The sequence below is a fragment of the Candoia aspera genome, chromosome 7 (genome assembly GCF_035149785.1).
Source record: "Candoia aspera isolate rCanAsp1 chromosome 7, rCanAsp1.hap2, whole genome shotgun sequence".
Lineage (NCBI taxonomy): Eukaryota > Metazoa > Chordata > Lepidosauria > Squamata > Boidae > Candoia > Candoia aspera.
The window spans coordinates 36,267,730-36,293,700 of NC_086159.1; the positions used below are offsets into that span (position 1 = coordinate 36,267,730).

General features: G+C 38.8%; 2 protein-coding genes across 2 annotated transcripts in view; one reads left to right on the forward strand and one right to left on the reverse strand.

Moving 5' to 3' along the window:
• Window positions 1–1,310: 1,310 nt before the first annotated feature.
• AMDHD1 (amidohydrolase domain containing 1) lies at window positions 1,311–17,023 on the reverse strand. Its single transcript, XM_063308817.1, has 9 exons — window positions 16,681–17,023; window positions 15,634–15,740; window positions 13,098–13,162; window positions 9,166–9,443; window positions 8,448–8,673; window positions 5,969–6,093; window positions 4,627–4,720; window positions 3,286–3,446; window positions 1,311–1,649 (listed from the first exon to the last, which is right to left on the reverse strand). The coding sequence occupies exons 1-9, from the start codon at window positions 16,818–16,820 to the stop codon at window positions 1,544–1,546; spliced, it is 1,302 nt and encodes a 433-aa protein (XP_063164887.1). The 5' UTR covers window positions 16,821–17,023; the 3' UTR covers window positions 1,311–1,543.
• Window positions 17,024–17,114: 91 nt separating this feature from the next.
• Window positions 17,115–25,971, forward strand: part of CCDC38 (coiled-coil domain containing 38) — a 31,966-nt gene continuing 23,109 nt past the window's right edge. The window contains exons 1-4 of the mRNA XM_063309329.1: window positions 17,115–19,280; window positions 20,735–20,807; window positions 22,913–22,995; window positions 25,181–25,349. Of these exons, the coding sequence (XP_063165399.1) occupies window positions 20,762–20,807; window positions 22,913–22,995; window positions 25,181–25,349 (298 nt within the window). The 5' untranslated portion in view covers window positions 17,115–19,280; window positions 20,735–20,761. The remainder of the gene's footprint in view (window positions 19,281–20,734; window positions 20,808–22,912; window positions 22,996–25,180; window positions 25,350–25,971) is intronic.

A 25,971-nucleotide genomic window follows, 5' to 3' on the forward strand; every position in this document is an offset into this window, starting at 1 on the left:
TGATATAGCCTTCCTCCCATCCCTAGCCCACAGCTAAGGCCAGCTGACTTTGGATTTTTCTGATCCCATATGGAAGCACATTTCCATCTTTTCCAATATAACCTCATTGGTCTTTTTAAAGTCTAGAGGGAATTTACTTCCTCTGAAAATGTGTAAGACCACCTGGACTCTTGGCCTTTTATTTGCACAATATGTGACATTTCAGTGATGACTCTTATGATGCTGCAAAAGAGCTGGGATTTTCCCAGATCCTATTAGATGCTTTTGGCTGCTGCAGGCATGCTCCTTCCTCTCCAGTGGTTGTGAGCTCCCCTCCATGGCTATTTTGTTTTGTGCTGCTGGACCAACATGACACTAGGAGAGGAGTAGCAGCAGTAACATTGCTACAGAAAGGAAGTAACCAGGACTTAAGGACTTCCTGTAGCACATTGGTGCTGCTAGATCTTCTAGTTTAGTGCTTTCTCTGGTGGTATCAAAATAGATGATTACACCAGGGCCCCTCTAAAGCAGAGCATAGTATTTCTGACATATGGCTAAACCTACTGTGCTAGCTGTCTGTCCATCTTGCCTCCCCTCCCAGTCTCAGCAGACATTGTGGAAAGAAATGGTTGGTTGTTTTAATTGCTGATTGGGAAATCCATTAATCACTGAACCTTAAGTTGACGCACAATAAAGTGGATAGACAATACTATGTGTTAGTCTCATGACAAAAGTATAGACTGGCTTCACAGACAAAACAAATTTATGCTGGCTTAGATTGTGTCACCCCATGGACTGGAACAAATCATATCTAACCAGCTGTCTGGATGTGCAGCTGGTGAATCAACTTTGAAACCAGGAGTGTGAAGCAAGCCTTGGGGTTGTGGTGGAGATCAAAAGATATGAAGCCAAACCAAAAAGAAATACACAGACAATATCCTACCTCACACAGGAAGACTTCTGTAGCTCTTGCTGGGTTCAGTTACCAACCCAGATAGATAGGATTGGTCCCATATCTCAGAACACCCAATTGCTATGAAAGTAGTAAATACTAAACTACACTCCTAGGAATTATCACAAAAAGAAACCAAACACAAACCGAGATTTCCTCGTGTGTGTATGCCATATCACTCTCCCATGCCATATGATAAACCGCTCTTCAGCATCCTCTCATTAAACGATAAGGGATGCTATTCAAAAGAAATACAAAATCAACTTCTTCTTGGAGACAAAATAGCAAATGTGCAGTTCTTTGAATCCTGGCTACTATATTCTGACTGTAATGACAAATGGTATTAATGAACTGGAATTGAAAGAAACTGAGGCAGATATTAGACATGCACCAATTTATTTCATAATTTGCTGAGAAACTTTCAGTGTAAAAGTAAAATTATCCATTATTTTTCATTAAAAAATAGAAATGAAAATTGGTTAAATCCTGGAGTTGCATACAGTAAACAGGCATGACATTCAGGTTTTACATAAATGTGAGATCTTGCTGATCACTGTTCTGTGTGCACTTTGGAGGTCTGGAAACTGTTGTATTTATTCTTATAGAGTATATCTAGTATTCCAAAATGCTGTCATTTTTGTAAACTATGTTTCCTTTAATAATTACATACTCAATCAATTCTTGATGGCCGCCGAACTGATAGATTAAATGTTCCCACCTGAAAGAAGTACATAATTATATTTTATACAGAGAACAGAATAAGAAACAATAGATAGTCTACATGATCAGAAAAGATAAACAAGAACAGGATGGTATATTTAAGCGCCTTCCTATTTAAAATATGTGCAACCTTCCACTTTCTGCCCCTTGCACCAGCAATGGTACAGAAGGCAGTTCAGTAGAACTTCTGTGATTATAACAACCTCGGCATTTGAGCAGATGCAAAGGCATTCTTGAAAAGGATGTTGTTGAATCTCCCCTCTCTCACCTAGGAAGATAGGCCTTCAAATCTAGCCAGAGTGAATGCTCATTAATTGCAAATAATTAATAATAATTAATATAATAATTAATAATAAAATAAATAAATAAATAATTTCTGTATTTATTTAATAATAATCAATAATTGCAAATGTGATTGATGAAGTGTTTGGAAAAATTAGTATGATATCATTAACGTAAAAGGTAAAGGGGCCAAGATACATCCTTGCTTGAGGTGGAGATAGGAATCATCAGGTTGCTTGATCATGTACAGTATGTATTTAACAGTCATAGAGGTCTTTTCATAAAGCTTCATTATCAGCTGGAGGACATGATGATCTCTAGATGGGGTTCTAGTCTCCTGCACTGAATCTTTTCTTTGACATCCTAAAGCGGATATTGTTGGATGCCAGTTCCCAGAAAACCTTAGCCAACCTGATGGCAACAGTAGCACAACATCTGAAAGACTACTAGCTCCTCACACTTGTCCTCAAACACTTGTCTCCTCAAACACTTGTCTGAAATTTCCATATACAGTTTGTGTGTTTGTGTTTGTGTGTGTGTGTGTATGTAATGCATGACAATGCTTGCTAGATTACAATTAAATGCCTGTTTGATAATAATCCAGCTGTGATTTGCACCCATCTTCAAAAGTTGCCAATTACATGCTTCAACAAAAGTTCTCTGGAATGGTGGAAGGAGATGAAGCATAGGCTGAATGCTTTCATATAAAAAAGATTATTTATATGAAAGCATTCAGCCCTATGCTTCATCTAATGCATGTAACGGTCTGATCTGGAAAGGACAAAAAATTCTGAATTTCACCCCTAGATTTATTATAGCATTAACTCTTCCACATCCAGAGCTCAAAGTCTCCTTGGCAACTTTTAAAGATGGGTGCAAACCACAGCTGGATTATTATCAAACCCTTATTTTCATTCCTAGTCAGAATTTTCTAAATCATGTGAAAATTCAAATACTCCAAGTGGATAGAATTGTTATTAGTAGTCACTAGGGCCCAACTAGTTAGTAGCACCTAACTGACCTTGGATGATCTCAAAAAGCTAAGCAGAAACAGGCCTGGCTACTACTTGTATAGGAGATTCCTAGGATCTATAGTCTAGATTAAGAAGTGAAAAAAACCAACCAAACAAAAAGCCCCAATCTGGAAGAAAATAATGGCAAACCATTATACTGTTGCTATGAAAACAACACGAACATCTAGGAGGTCACTAGGAACCAAGCGTGACTCAAAGGAGATTTCACCTTTTATTATGAGTAGTAGCATTATTACTCATAATACTTTCCCAGATAGTGCCGTCCAACTTACAGAATTTCTAATAATGTCAACATTAGTGAAGACCTTTCACTCTTACCTTGGAGAGTTAATGATAATGAGATCTCCCTGTTTGCCTTTTTCAATAGAACCATGGGTGTGAGATCTCCCAAGAGCATAAGCAGCATTAATGGTGGCAGCAGCTAAGGCTTCTTTCATGGACATCATCATGTTTACACAGGCTAAATGCATGACCATCAGCTGATGAAAACACCAAAAGTACTATCTGAATTCACTAAATAGATTAATAAATCCAACAGTTACATCAGTCACATCTGAAAGCCTCCAAGTTCAGTTTGGTATGAATTCTAAACTATGGCATGATTCAAACCATAAGCTATGTCAGGAGTTTTAAACTACAGTTTAGAGAATTAGGCGTTCTGGTTCACATAATGGGTCTGTTGGAAGTCACAAATGGGAGCAGGTTGTCCCACTTGGTTTTATTAATTACTTCTTTTGGAAGTTCAATGCCTCAGGGAGCCTGACCAGAATGTAATGATGCCTCCAGAGGGGACAGGAATGACATTTTCAGCCATTTCTTATCACTTTGGGGTGAAGTGGGAGTGGGAGGTGGAGGATTGGGAACTGTTTATATGTTTTGTAGGTGGGTGGTATTCCAAAATTGGCCAAAAATTGCATTGCTGTTACTTAATGGTTTGAAACCACACTTTGGCAATGTAATCTTGGGAAGTTCCAGAGACCACAAAAGCGAGGCTAAAGACCTCTGTATGACCAATTAATTACTCTTGAGAAACTCAAGGTCTATCTGCATGGATTTCAAGTATCCAAAACCAATTTCCTTCTGGAGAGTCTTGTGGAAATCTGCTTTCTGTATGAGGCTACTGCAGCCTATCAGCGTTTCAGTCCCCAGCATTCAGTTCATAATTAAATTGGAAAGATAAATGTACGGCCCCATTTACTCAATGGATTGAAGACCTGATTGTACTTGCCACTTATGAATGGATTGCCTATAGACATAGACTTTGTATGGACAAGTATAATGAGATATGGAACTCAATACAGTAGGTTAAAAAAAACACAAGTCATATAAATGAATCAGAAATACATATATACTTGAATACATACTAGATAAGTATATATAGAATTGTAATCATTTACTGTTATAATGACATATTAACATTTTTTATTTTTGTTGTATTTCTTTCACTTTTTTGTCAAAGCACTTTTTACTGTATGTGTTTTTTTCCTTCTCTTTTTGTAATTAAAAATTTAAAAATAAATAAATTTTAAAAATTCATAGAGCACCAATATAAAAAATGAAACAATATTGTTATATCTCTATTCCAGGACTGAAAGAAGAAAAGGAACAGTGAATGAACAATCATTATGATTCCAATAACAGCCAGTATAGCAGCATTACCATAGAACAGCAGTAAGCATTTGGATTAAAATCACTGCCAAGAGCCACAATTACTCCCTCTTTCAACATTTTTCTAGCTTGAGGCTGTTTCAATCTAAAAGAAAAAGAAAAAAAGTAAAAAAGTATTTCAGTGCCTAAATAAAATGCATTAGATCATTCCCTGTGTAAGACTACAAATATTCTAATATTACAAAGGAAAAAAAAGCCAATTTCTTTCTACAGTAGAACGATACTGATTCAGGGTAGTAAGATTATATTGTAAGTATGTCTTTTAACATTGGCAAAGTTTGAATTAGAAACATTAATACTAGAAAATTAAAAAATGATTTATAATTCAACCCTGTGCATGGCGTTTTGGAAGTAAGACTCATTTAAATCTCACATGAGTGTGGATCCCAATTCAAAGTATTAAAACTGTCAGAAGTTAGAACTAGAATAAATATTTTACACCCAGCTGACAAAAAGAACAATTCAGCAGAGCTTAGTTGCAACTGAGTCTCTCAGAGCATTGGAATTCTTATCTTCATCATTTCCATACAACCATCAGGCAGTTCCTTTAGGCCAGTGTTTCTCAACCTTGACAACTTTAAGATGTGTGGACTACAATTCCCAGAATTCTGGGAGTTGAAGTCCACACATCTTAAAGTTGCTGAGGTTGAGAAACACTGTTCTATACTGTAGTGGATAGTGAGCATGGAACTCCTCCCCTCACTCTTGGGTCCTCATGGTGACCAATGTGTGAGTACTCCATTCACATGGACATTCTAGTTCATTATGGGACAAATAGCTAACTTGACCAGCCCACTCTTTCAGCCTACAACTGCATGTCTAAACTTGGCCAGTATATCACAAATTGCCAAGATGGTTGCTTTCCAGTGCCTGAAAGACCATATCTTCCAGGATAAGAGTCAAGATATTTTAGGAAAAAAATGATAAATAGATAGTACAGACCTGCTAGAACATCCTTATCAAACAGCTGAATTTGTTGACACTGCAAAAATCATGAATTCTTGTTTCATAGGCCAACATTTAGTTTTATTATTATTGTGAGCTGCCCAGAGTTGTGCTCTAAGACGGTGGCCATACAAATCATTTAAACAAATAAATACATTTTAAATTAAGTATATTCTAAACTTGTTCTTGGTTTTAAGTAGTCTCACTCTCTTTCTAGCCATGGAAGGTCAATATTTAAGTTGAAACTGAAGCTATGTAGCACAAACCTAAGCATGCTGACTCAGTCATAGGGCCCACTGAGTACCATGAGAAGTATTCCCTATACAGCCTTCCCTAATATAAAATATTTATATATAGCCATATAGATAGATTAAAGCATTGCACTTACCTCAGGATGTAGGCAGTGGTTGGCAATAGGACAGCTGCACATTTTGCCTGGGCCATGGCAACAATGCCTTCATCACTAATTTCTTCTAGGTGACTTACAGCTTGTGCTCCCAGTTCAGCTCCAAGCTATGGTGCCAAATGTAAGGTGACAAAGAAGCATTACCCAAATGATGCTTAAATGTAACATAAAATCCAAGCATCTGGCACTGACTGGCTCTACCATTAGGCAGAGTGAACCACTCTCCTCAGATAACAGACACTACACCATAAAGCTGTCCCAAGGTCACTCAACTAGCCTGATGCCTCAGATGTGGGGGAAAATGCTACCTGCTCACTGCCAGCCTAAGTATCCGTAGACAGTAAAGAAGAGATCTGGATAGAGATAGGCTCAGGGTTACCCAGTGTACTTTGTGGTAAAGCAGCAAGTACTAGATTAGATGGGTACCAGCCAGACATGTTGGACTTCAGTTTATATATTCCGTGTGAGAGTTGAAATCCAATACAAACAGATGGAAGGCTCCAGGCTGCCAAAGGCTGAGCCACACTTGTGTTCAGCACAATCATCAGGATTCAAAGAACATTTCCACTGAGAGTCCGAGCTCCTCCCATCGCACATTTTCAAATTTCCCTTTCAAAAGCCGTGTCCCATACAGCTTGCATGGAACGCGTGTAACAGCTTGCCCAGCTATTTGGAAAACACATTTCCAAGCTATGCAAATGAGATGAAAAGTTTAAGAATGAAAAAAAAAAGCAGTAGGTTATAAGATGCAAGCTAAAACAGAGTCATGGCTTGAGATATTTCCTGGCCACATTTGCATATCACATGAAAGCATGATTTTACAAGTATGAAACTGATGCCCAGAATATCCAAAAAGCTTCAGAGTAGCCCCCAAAACTCCACCAAAAGCTGCTAGCCAATTGTTGTTGTTTTTTTAAAAATGAGACAAGGGGCAAAGTAATAAAAATATAGGAACTTATTAAATTTAATTGTGAATCCAATTAAATAACATTTGTTAATTGTCCTTGGCCTGGCTACTTTATGAAATGTGGTTTCCTGTTAAGTAATTCAAAGCTGAGCGTGACCCTTGGCCTGAAAATAATAGGAGGATCCTGGCTTAGTGCAATATAATAAGCCCAGCCTCCTGGAATCTCACCCCCTGCTGTCTCTCCTGGAAAACCAGGTGGGGTTAGAAAGATTTTCCCATACAATGGTTTATTATCTGCATGACACAAGAGGCATAACACTTAAAAATGGAAACATATCTGGATTCCTCTTTTTTTTTTTTAGTTCCTTCAATCATGTCTGATTCTCGGAGACTGCCCGGACAAGTCCTTGCAGTGTTCTTGGCAAGGTTTGTCAGAAGTGGTTTGCCATTGCCTGCTTCCTAGGGCTGAGAGAGAGGGACTGGCCCAAGGTCACCCAGCTGGCTTTGTGCCTAAGGTGGGACTAAAACTTAGGTCTCCCAGTTTCTAGACTAATGCCTTAACCACTACACCAAACTGGCTCTCATGGATTCTTCTTAGTCACATGAAAACAGGGAAGGGGAAAGAAAGCATGCAATCTGATTCCCATTGTTTGAAACTATGGTTTGTTTATTTATTTATTTATTATTTATTTATTTTAGTTTTATCCTGCTGTAATTATTTTTATAAATAACTCAAGGTGGTGAACATACCTAATACTCCTTCCTCCTCCTATTTTCCCCACAACAGCAGCAACCCTGTGAGGTGAGTTGGGCTGAGAGGGACTGGCCCAAGGTCACCCAGCCGGCTTTCATGCCTAAGGCGGGACTAGAACTCACAGACTCCTGGTTTCTAGCCTAGCACATTAACCACTAGACCAAACTGGCTTTATCATGATACCTAAATATAGTCATGGTATATTATGATAGAAATTAATGCATAAGCTTTCAGGTGCCTTTAGGGATCACTAAGGAATGTTCTTCTTTTTTTACATGTTTTAATATTTGATTGAGAGTTATTTTTTTAAACATGGATTGCTACCAGAAAAAAGAGATGACATTAAATTATAATCAATATTTTTGTTTTAATTCATTTAATATATCAAACATATTTAGGATATTACCAGCACCTTTTGGATACTAGGTTTAGTTAAAGTTTATATTGGAATATATTTTATAAATTATCAGACAATAGTAATGATAATTTGTGGAACTGAACGAAGTATGATACAGCAACTCTTAAACTGTATATTGGTAATACAATGAAAAAAAGTAAAAAACAGTTCATACTTTAATTTTACATCATAAGGAAAAGGAAAACAACATCAGTATTTGAATGGATTATAAAAAGTGATCAGCAAAGGTTAGGAGGTTCAGCTTTCTAACTGATTAACCTCATATACTGTCTGCCACATTTCTTTGTTACTCATTGCCAAAATGTTGTATTGCACTTTAGCATGGCATGTTTGTCTATTTCAGAACAGAATCAAAAGCAAATGCATCTTAGTAAAGGCATACCTCAGCACATTTCATTGGATGCAGCTCATCCCCATGGAAGTTCATGTGTAACCCTACAGCTTTTCCCGCCTGAAGAATTCTTCTGGTAGAACTCAGATCAAAGACACCCTTCTCACAGAAGACATCTATATTGTCAATATGTATTTCATCATTAAGGTCAAGTTCCTTCAGTTTAGGAAGATGAGTGTTGATAATGTCATTAGCAGCTTCTATAGCATTTTTCCCTCTATTAAGGAAAAAATAAAACAAATCTGCAAAATCAATTGAATTGAACAGTGTATGCTCCTGATTCCCTTATGCATAAAAATCAGTAGATGAAGTAAGATCTGTTTAATTATAAGGTGGCCAAAGGATGTTGTCAATGTCCTGTCTTTCATTATATAATTGTGCTCGCTTCGGCAACACATATACTATGAACTGACCATTATATAATCATCTCTCCCACAGCCTGCAACTCCCTGGCTTCCCACATTCCATTCATTCCTGCAGAAAGGCGTTATGAAGAAACTCCTTCCTTTCATTGTGCTTTTTCAGTAGCAATGCTACTTTCCTCAGTAAGAGGATCTGACTTTAAGAAATGGTTAGATAATTTCTCCTTCCCCGAAGAGATCAAGATAATTCAACCGCACAATTTGCCCAAAAATTTAGTGGAGAACTCTGAAAGGCCATCTGTGCCCAACTCTATCTCAAGTGATATAGACAAAAGAATATATATTACTTAGGTACTGCATGGGCTCCACAGTAAGTAGAAGAAATACCAATGTCCAATTCCCTTTTAGCCTGTTCAATGACTCTGAGCATCTTAATTTCTGTTTCTAGGTTTAAACCATATCCACTTTTGCATTCAACCAAAGTGGTGCCTGCTCTGAGCATCCGTAACAGCCGGATTTTGAAACTTTTGAGGAGCTCATCTTCTTGGGCTTTCTGAGTCTGCTCCACAGTGAAATGTATTCCTCCTCCAGCTTGATGAATATCCATATAGGAAGCACCTGCCAACTTAAAAACAGAATTATCTGTGAAACATGTGTTTGGGGCAAAGTACATAGCACATTGTACAAAAATAATGCTTTTCTGTTGTAAGAGAGGGTATCAGATTAGCATCAGAGAATGTGAAAACTCAGCCTTTCTCCATCAAATTACTTTCATACCTTAATTTCATCTAGATACTTTAAACTGTAAAAGTCTAAACCCACATTTATTAGATGGCCCCAGAACACTGGTATTTGTGCAGCCATGTAAATAGGACAGAGAAAGATGGAAGGGGAAGGATTCAATATCAATTTTCTCCACCATCTCTTTTCTGATTATGAACTATCACAGCTCCAAAAGAACAATTGTTTGGGCTCTGTGACATGCAGTAATGAACATAACTTTATTACAGAAATATATTTCTCCTATAGAATGAAAAACACATAACAAATTAAATTATACACTTGTATTGGAAAACATATATTACTGTAATATTTAAGCCTGAGAAAGATCCTACAAGATATGCAAGCTATCCATCAATATATTTGCTTAATATAGACACTAAAATATTTACAATACTAGTTAGAAAACTACAGAAAGCAATGCCATCTATGATATACCCATCTTGACCTGGATTTATAAAAAATGGACAAGCATCTGCCAGGATTTGCTTGGTGATTGATATTATCCATATAACTAGAAATAAACTGAAATCAGCGATCCTAATTTCATTGGTTGCTGAAAAGACCTTTGATATGGTTGAAGTGTATTTTAAGAAGATCTGAGTTTCTATTCATGAGTTCACTGGATTCAATTTAGTATCTTCATTGTGTGACTACTATTATCACAAATGGATTAGTTTCTCAACCCATTAAATTACATTGTGGAACTCAACAAGGATACCCCAAGTCACCCTTAAACTTCAGTTTGGTTCCAGAACCAATGGCTTCTTCTACTGAGACAATCTCAAGATATTCAGACTGTGCTGGTGCTTAATACTGAATATAAATTGACCTTATTTGCCAATTATATTATGGCTACTCTTGATAATTATGCAATGTCATTACCAAATCTTGCTGGTATATAACAATGTATATAACAACGTTGTTTATATTCTGACTGTATTATTAATTGGAATAAATCTATTTTTTGGGATCTACTATAACTATAGGAGATTAAGATTTATAATTTGTAGAGATTCTATAAATTACCTGGGTTTACTTTAATTCCTAAGCTGGGAAAAGATCACAGGAGGCAATCTCCTATAGACTAATTTCACTTCTTGAGGTAGATTATAAATTATATACAAAAATATTGGCAATCATCTTAAATATATTGTTTAGACATTTTCTTAAGACCAAGGTGGCTTTATTCCAAAAAGAAACATATTCTCCTCTATTAGGAAAATGTTAAATATTGTATGGTTAATATGACTAATTTAGCTATATGTTCACTGGATACATTCAAGGCATTTGATTTCCCAGAGGAAACATTTTTAAAGCAGGTACTAACAAAAAGTAAGTTCAGGCCCTATTTTCTTAATATGATTGATCAGATTTACATTCCTACAAATGTTCAAATAAAGCTTAACAATTAACATATTTCAGTGTAATTTTGCGAGGCACTAAACAAGGATGCCTCCTATCAACTCTTTCATTTAATTTGGCTTTAGAAGCCTTAGCAATTGTACTGCATACTAACAATCAAATTCAAGAGATTAAACTTGGAGATAAATTATATTAATTAATTTGCAGACAATATGGCATTTGCAATGTTAGATTACGTTTCAAATAAGCTTGGAAAAAGATAAATAAATGAAAAGTTGGACTAAACAACACTTGGATATTTTAATATTTACAGATAGCAGCTATAATAATGAAGGTCCTTTCCAAACTTTTCTTATTTCAATCTGTTCCATTAGAAGTTCCAGATAAAATATTAACAATGTGCAAGAAGAAGATTAAAAGCTTTTGTTTCAATTCTAAGAATTCAAAAATCAACAGAGTTTATATTCACCCCAGAAAAAGACAAGCTTGGTGGGGGGGGGGTCCCAAATTTAAAAATCTATTATCATGCAGCACAATTAAGTCATTTGATTCCATTTAAATTAGAAGATCTGACTAAGCAGTGCACTAATACAGATAATATATCAGACCCTGACAATTTTTAAAAATTATATACTTTTTCAGCTGAAAAATTTTCCAAAAATAAATAAAATTAATAATGCCTTTACTAAGACAATGTTTCAGATTTGGAAGAAAAAAATAGTATTTATGGGTGGCATTCCCTGCTCTACACTGCTGAGGATCTTTTTTGGGAGGAAAATCTGATATGGATGAGCTAAATTAAAATTATTAAAGAATTATAACTTTTGTAGGATAAATTACTTTTATACCAGTACTTGGCCACATAATAAGGAAGAGATTCAACAAGGTACTGGATGACAGTAACCTTGTTTTTTCTGGCACCAGCTAACCCTATACTGGGTAGAGAAGCAGTTAGGAATTCTATAACTCGCCTATGTATTATATTTGAGAATTTAATGTCAAATTATTTGAAACAACCAGAAGGAACAATGTTAAAGATTTACATGCTATTATTGCAAAATGAGACCATCTAGTCTAAAGGATACTTGGGATACTGACTTTGGCAACCCTGTGGTTGAACCAAAATGGCAACTGTCTTTTGGTCTCCACCCATGAGTTCCAGCTGAAGGCTTTACATTAGGGCTATTTAAGCCCTGCTGCAGTAGCATACATTTACATGATCATTCTTCAAAATGATGGAGAGGCTATACCCCAAAAGGATCACTTTGCCATCTGTGGCAGACATGTGAAAAGGTGGTACTTTTCTGGTGTAAAATTTGTAGCCAATTACAGAACAAAGTGCCAAATGCTCTGCAGAACTTGGCTTGTTGCATCTATTCCTGTGCCCCAACTGCTCTTAAAAACAAGGAGTCGATGATCTGCTTACTTTTGGCAGCAGAACTAACTATTGCACAACACTGGACATGTCTTGAAATTTTAATGATTTATTTGTGGGTTAAAAGAGCTTTTTCCAATGCTATATTAGAAAAAAGTTACTGAAGAACTAAGAAAAATGAACTTTCAGAGGCAAGAACCACAATTTATCAAGTTTATAAAATGAATATAATGGATAGATTGTATTCAATATGGTAATTGCAACCAGTCTCAAGCCACTATATCATTTCAAAAAACATTTTTAAAAAATCTTTGAATGGAGCATCTCCTTGTCTGGGGCTCGCCTCCTCTAAAACTGGGCTCCCTTATCCCCAGATCTCTTACCCATCTTTCTCACTGGTTGATGATAAAAGCAGTTTCTTCCATTTTAAATACATAAATACATGTGCATCCTTAGATGTGCAGTATGTTTTCTTCTTACACAGATGCACACCTGTAGGAGCACCGTACTTCTACCTATAGGAATCAGCTGTTTTCTGTTGCTCTTGCCTAACAACTACCTTTTAAAAATCTGTCATCATCCTTCATTATTCTGCTGTTACCACTGTCTCAGGCACCTGAAGTTATCTATATTACCATCCAATGACTGCACCACAGCTTACAATATTTCTGCATTTCCAAAATGAACAGAAAAGCCCTGCAGGCATATACAGTGTAACAGAAAGGAACCCAAATCCTCTCTAAATGTCGAGAAACTTACCTTCATTGCAAATTCATGAACCCTGTCACCAGCCCATACAGGATGTGTGTGTGCATCTACTAGACCTAATTAGAAATAATTAAAAAGCACAGTAAATACACTTTCTGGAGTTTTCAAAGTTAGCCATTAGTGCACAAAAGAGAGAGAGATTACCAAAGTTTAATAATGAATCATGCAATCTGCAAATGCCTTACTTTGCATGTTCAGAAATTGAGAAAGTGAAACCAGGAGGGGAGAAATTTGTTTGCTTTTATTTTTTTTGAATTGTGTATGCTTGTATGTAACTTTGTTGCAAATTGACTTGAAAGAAATTAAATATCCATTCCACTTGAAAATCTTAATGTAACTTCCACTGAGCCTGATGGAGAGTTTAATTGTAATTTGATTTATTCATTTACTTGCTACATTTAAATCCCATCTTTCGGCAGGAGCCCAAGGTGGGATATATATAGTACTTCCCAGTCCAATTTTATCTTCACAACAATCCTTTTGGGCTGAGAGATAGTGACTGGCCCAAATATTGTATTTCATTTTTTAATTCCAGCTGCCAAGGAGTGGGATTGTGGGATGATGGATCCATTATGTCCTGCCTGGGGACTTCTGTAATTCTTTTTTATTTATTTGAAAATTTTCTATGTCATCATTCTTGTAAACATGCATCCAGCTGTCCATGGATGGAAATATTAAACCAGATGAAACCTTAATATCCTTCAGGACAACTTTTATGTATTCTTTTTCAGGTTTTGCTAGTGTTTCAGTTCTGAAGCTTCTTGATATGTTAATACTTAATTCTATACTGTTTATCTCATGCCTGCTTAACATATACATATTAGACAGGTGAAGTTCATTCTCTGACCAGGAAAAACTTCAGCTGCACAAAGGAGCTCTCAGGGCAGCAAAGCACAGATGAGTCAATCCTGACAATTCTGTCGGTTCTGTCAAGTTGGGGAGGAATGCCTGGCCCAAGATCTTGCAGACAGCTTTGCAACTGTGGTACTGGCTGAGGGATTGTGGGAATTGAAGTCTCTGGGGATCTCTGGGGAACACCAAGTTGGGGAAAGCCGCAGTTGTAACACATAACTTCCCTGCCCCTAGGCCTCCAAAGGCAATAAAACAAGGAACAATTAAGCACAGGAAGATTTAGACACATTGCTTCATCACATTCAATACTTATGTGGGTAGTCCTAGACATGAGACAATCATAAACTTGGAAGTGGACTTGAAGGTCTTCTACTCCAACCCATTGCTCAGTGCCTCTGCTTAAGTATTTCCAGTGAAGGTAGGTCCACTGTAACTGAAGCTGTTTCACTATTGAACAGGTTATAGTTTAACTCATTTCTGCTGTTTACTCAAAATTAGTTTCCCTGCAATTTCCATTCCTGAGTTTGTCTTGCTCTGTAGAGTCAGCTCCATCTTCTGCACGATGGTCTATCAGCCATTTGAGGATATCATCATTGCTGCGCTTTTCTTCTTCTAAGCTAAACATAGTTTTTATTTATTTTATTAATCTCAAGAATGTATATGGCCACACAGCTTGAACAATGCGACTCTGGGTGGTTTACAAGAAACAAGATAAAACAGCAGTCAACAATAAACAATAAAACCAATAATAGATGACATGGCTCAAATTCAGTTAGCTTTTTCAGCCATGTTGCATGTGATTGAATGTATGTATGCATGTATTTATATAGCCACTCATCTCACATACAGTATGTGATTCTGGGTGGCTTACAATAAAATAGATAAAAACAAATAAAATAGATAATATAAAATAAAAATACATGACAGCTGAGATTTATAAAATAACCACCAGCAAAGCCAAGAAACAGGCTCTATCACACTTCCAGGGCCCCAGGCCCAGGCACAAAATCAACTTTTTAGGGACTTGCGAAAGGCCAGCAGGGTCTGGGCTAAACTAATCTCAGGTGGCATAGTGTTCCACAGGGCAAGGGCCACAACAGCAAAGGCTGTCCTCCTGGGCCCCACCAGACAACACTCCTTAGCCCTCCTGCTGGACTGGGTGGGGCAGGTAGAAACAACTGAGGAGAGACAGTCCCACAAGTAGCCTGTCCCAAGCCATGAAGAACTTTAAAGGTAACTACCAGCGTCTTGAATTGCACTTGGAAGCACACTGGAAACCAATGCAGGTCATGGAGCAGTGTTGTCACATGCACCGAAAACCAACCCCATTAAAACTGCCCCCGCTGCCACATTCTGCACCAGCTGAAGCTTCTGAGTCTGATACTGCATATTCTAGATCAGGGTTTCTCAACCTTGGCTGGAGAATTCTGGGTGTTGAAGTCCACACATCCTAAAGTTGCTAAGGTTGAGAAACCCTGTTCTAGATTAAAGGTCTGGCAGGCTCAGCAGACACACACTAATTGACAGAGACATCTTTCTTTCAGAATGTTCTGTGTCCTTTACTCATCCTTTTCACCTCAAGGGAAGATAAAGGACTGAAGTAGAGGTGCAGCTTGTACCTCCATAAATACATAGCTTTCTGTATGGTGCAGGGAACCTTTAAATCCATACCAACCTGGTAAAATGCACTTCCCTGAACAATCAATTATTTTTTCAAAAGTTACTCCGGAGAATTGCTCACGAATGGCCTTTGCATCACCGACTGCCTTTATACACCCATCTCTGAAAACAAACCACAACCTGAGGTTAAATTTCATAGAATTATCTGTTTCACTCTAATGTTAGATCTCTTTTCTCAAGGAAAGTGCTGAAGATCTTTCTCATTTCTCTTAAGAAAGTGTTTCATCAAGTAGTTTAAGCAGAGTTTTGTGATCTACCAGTATGGAAAGAAGAGTAAGCTGGGGCCTAAATGGGGGTGGGTGAGTGGGTGGGTGGTTACTTACAGATAAGTCTTTTCTGGGGAGATTGTTCTGTCTCATTTTTGCAAGAGGTCTGGTAAAAGTTCTCCTCCTCTGTAACCCTCCAGTCACTTCCCATCTCTTCTTCTTTCTTTTTTTCCATTTTTTTAAAACTCACTTTCAAAGAACTTTTTTTCAGAGAAAATAAGTTATGAAAGAGATGTCCAATCTCTTTACTGATAGCCCCAGAGGTCCATCAATCTGTTCCATCAGGAATAATATTAGGAGAGAGTAAGCTACTGACATCAATGGGGCAACTAATTTAAATGTGTTTCATTCAGGTATGATTGCATCTTGATTGACTCATTAACTAGAAAAATTAAATAGTAGAAATGTCGAACTGGATTTGCACACTATGCCATGTGGATTTCTTGGTTCTGCATTAGCATGTGTGAACCTGCTGTTGGGCTTCATAAACCATGTTTTATGGCAAACCCCCATGGTTAATGCAAGCTATGGCATAGCATGATGGGTGAATTTATCAGAACTGTCCTAAACTTTAGTTCCAAGAGAGTTAATGAAGTAAAGCAATAATCCAACATTGTTGATCGCTTTTTATATGGGGTGGGGGGAGACCCCACTTGCTTCGGGCAACAGTTTCTCTCATTCGCCTGTCCTTTGAAAGGCCAGGGGGCTGGCAGCGGCCATCGGAATGCCGTCTCCGGCCAGCCAGCCGCACACCGCCCCTCCGAAGACACACTTACTTGCCGACCACCACGCTGGCGTTTTCCCGCACGGCCACCTGCTGCATGCCGGCCTCCAGGAGATACTGCTCGCCTTGGGTGCAAACAAGCACCACTTGCTGAGCGCCTTCGAGCAGCAGCTTGTACTCCCCGCCGGCCATCGCCTTGCCCGCCGCAGACCTAAGGCAGGAGCCGGGCAGCAGCCTCCACGGGCGGAGAGCGCGGCGCAAAGTTTGCACGGTCAGAGTCTAACTCCCTCTCCCGCCCTGGCTCTCTGGAAGGGCCGAACTTATTTGCTGGCATTCAGCGCGACAAGGCGCAGCCGGGTTGACACGTAGCGTCTGGTCGCCCTTTGCTTCCTCGCGATCCTGTGCTATCAGACAAGAGTCGGCTTGCTTCGGTCTCAGCAATGTCATGGGGGTGGGTGGGTGGGTGGGAGCGGGGGCTGCTCTCTGGAATAGCCTTCCCCTGCATCCTCTACCTTGCCCGCCTCAAGCAAGCCCTACAAATTTGGTTCTTGGCTCCAGCCCTCAGGTTAGGGGGTCTGGTGAACCTTTTGGGTTGGAGATGTGGGAAGGTAGTTTTTATTTGGGATGACTGTGTTCTTTTTATATAACGTTGTCTTCTTGCTTTTTAATTTTGTGAAGCCACCTAGAGTCATTTTGGAGCTGGGCAAACTTGATAAATGAATGCAAAGCAATTCACAGTAGGCTTAGCACCACTGATATGGCTATGAACTGTGGTTTAGGGCCATAATAGACTGGATCTACAAGGTGGGGTTTGGAATTGTTTGGAATGGGGAAAAAAAGTCATGAGAAATGCTTGAAAAAAGAAATAAATGCCCCACCCATATAAACCAGCCACAGAGAAGCCACCCACTCAGGAACAAGAGGTAAAAGAACTTTTCTAGGTACAGAAGATGCCTTCTGCACTAGAGAGGAAACCTGTGAATCCCAGTCTACTGGGAGGTTTTGAAATGGCAAATGGTATCGCTTTAGTGCCAGTTAGGACAGCTTTTGGAAAGGAAACAAGTATATTAATAAAGAAATGAAGACACAGACAGACAGACAGACAGACAAATCAGCATCACACTTTTCCCACTCTGAGACCAGAACGAATATAAACAGAAAAGAGCGGGCTGTGGTAAAGGTGGAGGGCTAGCCTGGACAGCTGGCAAGGGCCTTGGTTACATCTGCTGGAGCACCACAGGCCAGAACTGCTCTCTTGTGATGGATTGTACTTGCAGGATTTGATTTTATGTGATTGCTTATAATTCAAAAACATTGGAGGGTAAACACTTAGCAAAGAGCTTTAAACTTTTTTTTAAAGATTAACTACAGCAATTTAGTAATGGCATAAGCTTCAGTCCACAACGCTTGCACCATATCAGTGTGCTAGAGTTTAAGCTGCCAGAGTGCTTCACTGTTTTCTCAAAGCACTCTTCGTTAGTTCCAAACTGATCAGTATTTTACTTAAATTGTCAATCTCTCAATCTCAATCTTGTCCTCTTAGAAGGCATGCTCATAACTCTGTGCCTGAGCATTACTGGCTCAATCTTATGCAGGAGCATCAAAGGAAGCAACTCCTGTAGAGTTCAGTGGAGCTGATGTACTCCCTGGGGGGTCTTTAGGCTCCAGTGAACTCTGAGTGGACTTCTGGGGTGGTGTGCATCGGATGACAAGAAATACTTGATTATGGAATTCAGAAGGGTGGGGTTTTAAAGCAAAAGCCAGAGTCTTGCGGAATCTTAATGAGAGTCAGATTTGCTTTTCCTGTTTAGACCACAAACCTGTCAGAGCAACAGAAAGAAAAGTAGCCACTTGCATCTACAATACACTATAGCCCTAGCTAGATTTACCCGTCGTATTTTAACTACATAGGGTCGCCATGCGTCGTAAACGACTCGACGGCAACTAACAACAGAAGGGAAGAATCTCAAACTCTATGATTAATCATAAAGGCATATGCACATGTCAGTTACAGGGAAAATGTTCTCTTTTCCTGGCAATGCACTTGCCCTTAAGAATTTGAAGAATTTGCTCGACGCGAGCCACGAGCTCTCCTTCGTAGTTCAGCCGCGGTAGGTGAGAAATGGGGACGAAGCCTCAGGGGGAAGTAGCTGAACTGCAGAGTTGCGTCCTTTTTCACTGGCGGAGTCAAGTTCGGGCTTTTAGAAATGGCCCAGGTTCCCTGGTCCAGCCACCGTGACCGCAGTCCCGACTACTAGAACCGACTAAAACCCACGCGGCCCACGAAAGCAAAGGAGAACGGCGTGGGGAAGAGAGATCCGACGCCCGCCCCGTTCTATGGCTGAAGCAAGACGAAGGTCCCTCCGGCGAAGAACTCCGACCTTCCAGCGCGCCAAAGGGCTTTTCTCCCGGAGACGGACAGGCAACTTCTGCCGCCCTGCAGGCCCGGGGCTGGCGGGTGCCCGAGAACGGCCGCAATCCAAGCCAGAGTTCCGTGGGAATCCTCGCCTCGTGCCCAGCAGCCGGGCTCAACCGTCTCCCCGTGGGAAGGCCAGCCTGATCGGGACGAGCGCAGGCGCTTCGGCTGCGCCGGCAGGTCTCGCTTGCCTGCGGCTGCGGTTGCCATCGCCCGAGGGAGCTCTGTTGGTTAAGGTGAGCGGGGCCCTTTTCCGGGCTGTTTTGAGCTGTGCAGGTGCCGGAGGGTCGGGCGGCTGCAGCCGTTGCGCCTCCCGACTGTGCCCATCTCCCTCTGAGTGGTTTGGGAGGCAGGCAGGCAGACGCTGACTTGTCTGGCCAGGCAGTGGCTGTTCCCTCCTATGGCAGCATGGAGGCCTCATTCAGAAGTGCTGGAATCGGCTAGGTCAAATCAGTCTTGGAGAAAGACATTCTGCACATTGAGGACTTGAGGATGAAATAACTTCGAGTGATTTTATTAGATCCTAGGAATTCTGCAAGTCTTACACCTTCCCCTTTGCTAAGCCACCAAGGCAGTATTGAACAAATGTAAAGTACAGGTAGTCCTCAGTTAATGATGGTAATTGGGATTGGCAACTCTGTTGCTAAGCGATGCAGTCATAAAGCGAGATGTCATGTGACCGCACCGATTTATGATGGCAGTTCCGGTTGTGGTCATTAGCCAAATCCCACACAGATGTTAGGCATGACATTACGTGATTGTCATTTGCAGCCTCCTGCCAGCTTCCCCATTGACTTTGTTGGAAGCCAACAGTGAAGGTTGCAAATGGTGATCACATGACCATGGAACACTGCAACCTTAATTGGGAACTGGTTGCCAAGCAACTGAATCCTGATCAAGTGACTGTGGGGTTGCTGTGAAGGCTGCAACCTTGAGGACTGAGTATAAGCCTCCTCGTTCAGTGCTGTTGTAACTTTGAACAGTCACTGAACAAATGGTCCTTAACTGAGGACTACCTCTAAAACTAAATTCACAGTAAATAGAATAGAAATAGGAAGCATTAAAGCATAAAACAAAAGAACACTGATGTTAATTTAAAAGGATATGTTCAGCAAAAGTATAGAAAATATAACTTTTAGTATAATAACTTTTCTAAAGGCCAGTCATGGCTGTAGAGGAAATTATTCTAAAATTGTAGCTCTGAAGCTAATGTATTTCACAATTTAGGAGCAACAAATGTTAACTCTCAAATTGTGTTTGACAAGATGAGATCCCAAGGCACAGATGAGCAACAGTGTTGATAATGAATAGAGGCTGTTCAAGCCTGAAGCTTGTTCCCTATCATAAGACAGGTGGAGCCACATACTTTTATATTTTATATTTGTCTGCCAATATCTCTCCACTGCCACCACCATTAACTTTAGCTCAACATAAACTGTAGATAAGTCAACATAAGAAAAAAAGGAAACTGTAGGTAAGCATACAAATGTAAGAAAAAAGGGAAACCAAAAATTAATTTTTGATGCAACATTTCTTATTTTAAAATATAAATGTGTGACACACACATACACACACATGTGAATTTTCAGGATATCAACTGTATTACAGCTAATTATTCAATTATTTACTTGCAGATTGAATAAAATGTGATTTCAGTCCTTCTTGCTATTGTGTTTCTCTGTTTTGCTAGATCTAAGAAGAATTTTATGGTACGAAGATGGCATCAACAAATATTACGCGTTCTCCTTTTGTGGAACTCGATGGTAATGGTAACAACATTGTAACCTTAGTAATTATAAGATAAAATTATAATTAGAGGAGCTGCCTGATTCTAGAAAATGCATATCAGGAGATTTATTAAGGAAAAATGTGATGATGCATTCTTGATAGATTCTCGGTACATTATTTAGAGAGATTGAAATGAACCCTGGTGAAATAATCAGATATATGGAAGGAATGAATCCAATTGTTAGGTTAAGAAGCTGTCTGCCGTATGGACCTCTCACATACAAGGTATATCTATGACAGTGGAATCTGTGGTTCTCTAAACCTGGCACTTCAGTGTGGTCTTGAGGACCCCAGTGTGCTTTGTGACCTTGAGGTTCCATGCCCACCTGAAAAATAAGTGCCCATTTTATTTTGTGACTGGCCATGCCACCATGGCAGCCATTTTGTGAACCAGCAAATCCCCGATTTCCACAGCAGCTTTAACACATACCAAACGTCCTCAACATTCAAAATATGCCTGTTTTCCAAAATGGTTGAAGACATATTGGAGGATGGGAAAGGAGGCAGGAACTTTCTAGACAAGCACTAAATTTCTTCTCTAAATTACAATGTTTATTGCTTTTAAGTAAATAATTTCTGTTTATTTCTGATATATATAGTGGCCTCAGCTTATCAAAGCATACATATATTTCTCTACAGAGATTTTTACTGCTTCTTAACTGTCCTGCTTGCTCCCTTTCTGATTCCACAGGCATTCCTTATATAACTCTGATATATTCTGTTAGACAGGATCAGTACTAGAAAAGAGAAAGAGTGAAAATATTTTTTTCATGAGCTTCTTGGGATTCCAGTCCCTTTGTCAAAATATGTTCACTGATATCTGATCTTGCCTTTCCAAATGCAGCAGTCTTGGCCACCAGCAGTCCACTCTTCTGATTTCACTTTCAGGTCCTTCTGGCCCTCAGCTGCAGATCCCTCCTCCAACAATCCCTTGACTCATCTAGAATGTCCAGTCTACATAGCACAAATATACCTTCAGCAATGTCCAACATCCACCACAACATACTCCACTGCCTAAGAAGTCTGTCCTTTATATAGTTTCACTAAAAGGCAGACATGACTGATCTCAGGTGTCTCAATTCTCAGTGTTTGTATGACATTATGCATTGTGCTGGCAAATAAGAACAAAAAAACCCCTTTAATATTGAGACTACTTTATAAGTCCATCATCTTACTCTGCCACAGGACCTTTGCTGGAGATGTTGCTGAACAGTCTTAGGCACTGTGGTCAGTGGTGAGAGATGCCTGGAATAATAGTTCAGTAACATCTGGGGGGCTACTGATTCCTTATTCCCTTTCCTAAGGGAATTGTAGTTCCTTAAATAACATAACCTTGTATACTTAGGACATGTGCAAATACATAAAGCTTGTTTCGTGATAATCCTATTTCACAGGATTCCAAAATGCTCCAGAATAAGAGGAACTGTTTTGGGGTGGGTTGCCAAAGAATTCTGTCAGAGATCACTGAAGTGCTATCATTAGAGATCATGGTGGGGAAAAGAGGTTATCCCCAGGTTTTCCACTTACAGCTCTGAACTAAAAATCTCTACTTCATCCTTTATATCATGAATGTCAAGTAACATAACAGCCCCCCCCTTCAAATAAACTGCAACTGTGCTTTTATTTTTTACATTTAATATCAATTGTTTTTCGGTTTCCTCCCTTTTATATCTGAATCTAAATTATTTATTTACCTTGGATCTTATAACATCTAACAGAGTTATTTATTTAATTTCTATTATACAGCATGAAGTGCATACTTCTGTTAGGGCATAGAATACAGAGGTATCTGAAGAAGTGGACTGTAGTTATATTATGGCATAAGTTTTTATGAACTAGAGTCCACCAGATATTATCTGTTGGTGTTTAAGATGCCAAAAACAGACTCTGCTATTTTTGCTGCAACAGACTCATATGGATGGCCATCTGGAAATTAATTACTTGGTTGATGTGTCCTTGAGATGAGCATGTTTACCTGTTACAGATTCTAGCCTTGTAAGACAAAACTGTTTTTACCTGATGTTAGTGCTGACATTGTTAAATGTACTAAATACTTTTCTTTAATATTTTGTGTAAGAAGAATGCAGACAAAGAAGCCCTTTTGAAAGGATGAACACTGAAATCTACCTTTACAGAGATATTGAATGTACAGAGAAAGAAATAGTAAGTATTCTACTGGTCAGCTATTGCTGATTATAATGCCTTCTTGACCCCTTTGTTTGGATCAGTTTCACATATCCCATTGAACCATGGTTTGTTTTACCCAGAAAAAAAAGTAAGGACAGTCTCACAGGCAAACCAAAGTCATCATGGTTTCTTACTAATAATAAGAAATAATAATACTAATGATGATGGTTATAATAGCAGTTATGATGCATTAGTGTATACCTGGAGATAGCTAATAGTAAGATGAACTGCCAGCCATATTACACTGAACCTACTCCACCTTATGTTAGATCAGCAGATCTAAGTAAGATATTTTACTCTGAGGATTTCCTTATGTTAGATCAGCAGTCAAAAATCTGCTTAAAATCCACTAAAACTGCTTTAGCTGGTTGGATATACTTTTGATCAGATGGAAAAGCACTGATCCAAAGTGGATCAAACTGATCCAAACATCTGCCCACCTGTGTTCTTCCCCTCTGGCTAGTCTAGCAGCTTTCAGTTCAAATAAAAACCTTGCTACTTACTAGGCTGACAGGATAGTAGTTAACCAGCTCATCTTTCCTGACCTTCTTGAAAATGGGGATAATTATGGCCAAACCTCACTTTTTGGGTTTACAAAGTGATCTCTCAGTATAACTGCCCACCATCAGAAAGAACTTATATCTATTCAGTAGGGATTAAATGCCATTCTGAATTTTCTTCTGAGTTTTAGGTACCTACTTAATTCCTATACTGCTGAAATCCTGACTGGTAGCAAATCAGACAGCTGGTTATTGTTCACCTCTAGACCAGGAGAAAGTGGCTTTCTTGCACATTTAGTCCTCAAAAATGGTCATCCCAGATAGTTGCTTGGTTATTGCAATTAAGTGGGAAGGCTGAGCATTCATTTCCCACTGCTGCAACTCATCAAAATTTGATCAGGTTGTTTGCTTCATGGATGGTTATTAATTGCTTCTAGGCAGCTTTTCTTCTGCTCCTCTTCCTCCTCCTCTTCCTCCAGTATTTAGAATGCCTCTTTTGAAGGTTTACTTTCATAAATGGACCCTGCCTATAGACCCATAAATGACAGTGCTTTTTCACAGTCCTGATCAAATCAGTGTTTTGATCTATGCTAGTCAACATATTGCTAATTAAAGTAAAAATGGGTTATTATCTGCCAGCCAAATCTAAATTTCATAGCACCAAAAGTTTTTGTGTGTTTGTAATGATTTAGGAGTGGGACAATAGTGATTGATCAAAGTTTGGAATCTCAGTCAAGAATGTTATTTCTTTATGAGACTTTATACCACCTGAATTGCAATCTACTCTAAGTTATATCTATAGACTAAAACTAATATACAGAGTGAAAATCAACAATTTAAAATAAGACAGTAATAATAACAATAGCAATAACAATAGCAATAACAATAATAATACAAATAATCATAAATAATACAAACCAGGAACTTTCTCTGTGTCCTAAAGATTCATTTTGGAAAACCAAAAGGGAAAAGACTATTTCTTTCTTTGGTATCAAAGAATAAAAATAGCATATTTTGTGGCTAATACTGCTCCTTAAATCAAGTGTCTTGGCTCCTCCTCCTCCTCCTCTTCCTCCTCCTCCATTTCTTATCTTGCTCCTTCTCCTGTTCTTTCCTCTTCAGTGAATTACTGGAAACCACTAAATATGGAACTTCAACTGTTGTTTGAGAACTAACATGAAGAGAACACATTAAATCAATCCCAGGACAATTCTCTTGGCTACCATTTAGTTTCTCATTTAATTTGAAGTTTCAATAGTTTACTTTCAAATTTCATAGAACTATGACATACTATACCTTCAGAATTACTATGCTTTTGAGAACAACATGCAGAGTCAATAAAATTGGGCTAAATTGTTTTTTTTAAAACTCCTTTTCCTGATCTACCACTCTTCATCCCACCCCAGTCATGTGGAGTTGGGAATGACAAAACATGTGGATTTTTTATAAACACTGGTGGGGCTTTAAAAATATTTGTAATATGCTTTTATTATTTTTAAAAACTGTTTTGACTTTGTAAGCCACATTGGGAAATCAAATCAAGTCTTTATTATGATCAAAGACCAGCATACACATTGGGAAGACAATGGATTTGGAAGGCAGGTAGGAAATGCATTATACATTGTCCAAAACTAGACAATAAACATGGATTTCAATTTTAGATTAGAAAAAGTAAGCAGAGTCTGAGGTCATATGAACGGAGCACCATTTCCTCAAGAGCCCGATCTCGAAAGGCTTTGAGAAAACTAGAAGAAGCCATTGAACAAGAAGCAACAGCAACAATGGAAAAAGATGTTCCTGCTCTGAACTGGGCTCTTGCTTTTGCAAAGTGTGAGTAAATATTTTAAAGAAATAATAAACCACAGGAACACTGAGGAATTTTGAGATTTTGCAGTCTTGGTTGAGTTGGCTTTTTGATAGATGTGTGGGTAGTTGAAGTATCCCATTATTGTCTCTTCTCTCTAAAACCTCTGTAATTTGGTTCAGGATCTTCTGACCAGCTTGGTTGTCTCTAATACACAGTTGTTTCCCTTTTCTGGTATTCTTACCCAAATACTCTGGGCTGGATTCCTGTGCTTCAGTCCCTGGATCTCAAAAATGTGTGAACTTCTTTCACATGTAATGTCACTCCTGCTCCATTGGAGTAAGTGGTACCCTTCAATCCTTGCATTCCACTCATGAATTTTGTCCCACCAGGTGTTAGTAATGCCTATTACATCATATCTGCCTTTCTTCATTAAGACTTCTAGTTTTTCCTGTTTGTTCTTCATACTCTCTAATTATATAAAGACCCTGGAAACCTTGAATCCTATCTTTCAGTGAGGCAGCTCTATAGAAACCAACTTCCTTAAATGTCTCCTGAAGCTGCCTTCCCTAGCTCAACAGGAAGCAGTGCTCCAATCACACCCAGTGAACAGTCAGGAAAAATCACTAATAGCAACTGGTAATCTCT

What these genes read in the sequence shown, in the direction of transcription:
- AMDHD1 (XM_063308817.1), bottom strand. Translation starts at nt 16,820, where the DNA reads ATGGCCGGCGGGGAGTACAAGCTGCTGCTCGAAGGCGCTCAGCAAGTG. An exon ending in ATGCTTACTGCTGTTCTATG is followed by an intron (nt 3,447 to 4,626) that starts GTAATGCTGCTA and finishes TGTTTTCATCAG; the next exon opens with CTGATGGTCATGCATTTAGC. An exon ending in ATTATCATTAACTCTCCAAG is followed by an intron (nt 1,650 to 3,285) that starts GTAAGAGTGAAA and finishes TACTTCTTTCAG; the next exon opens with GTGGGAACATTTAATCTATC.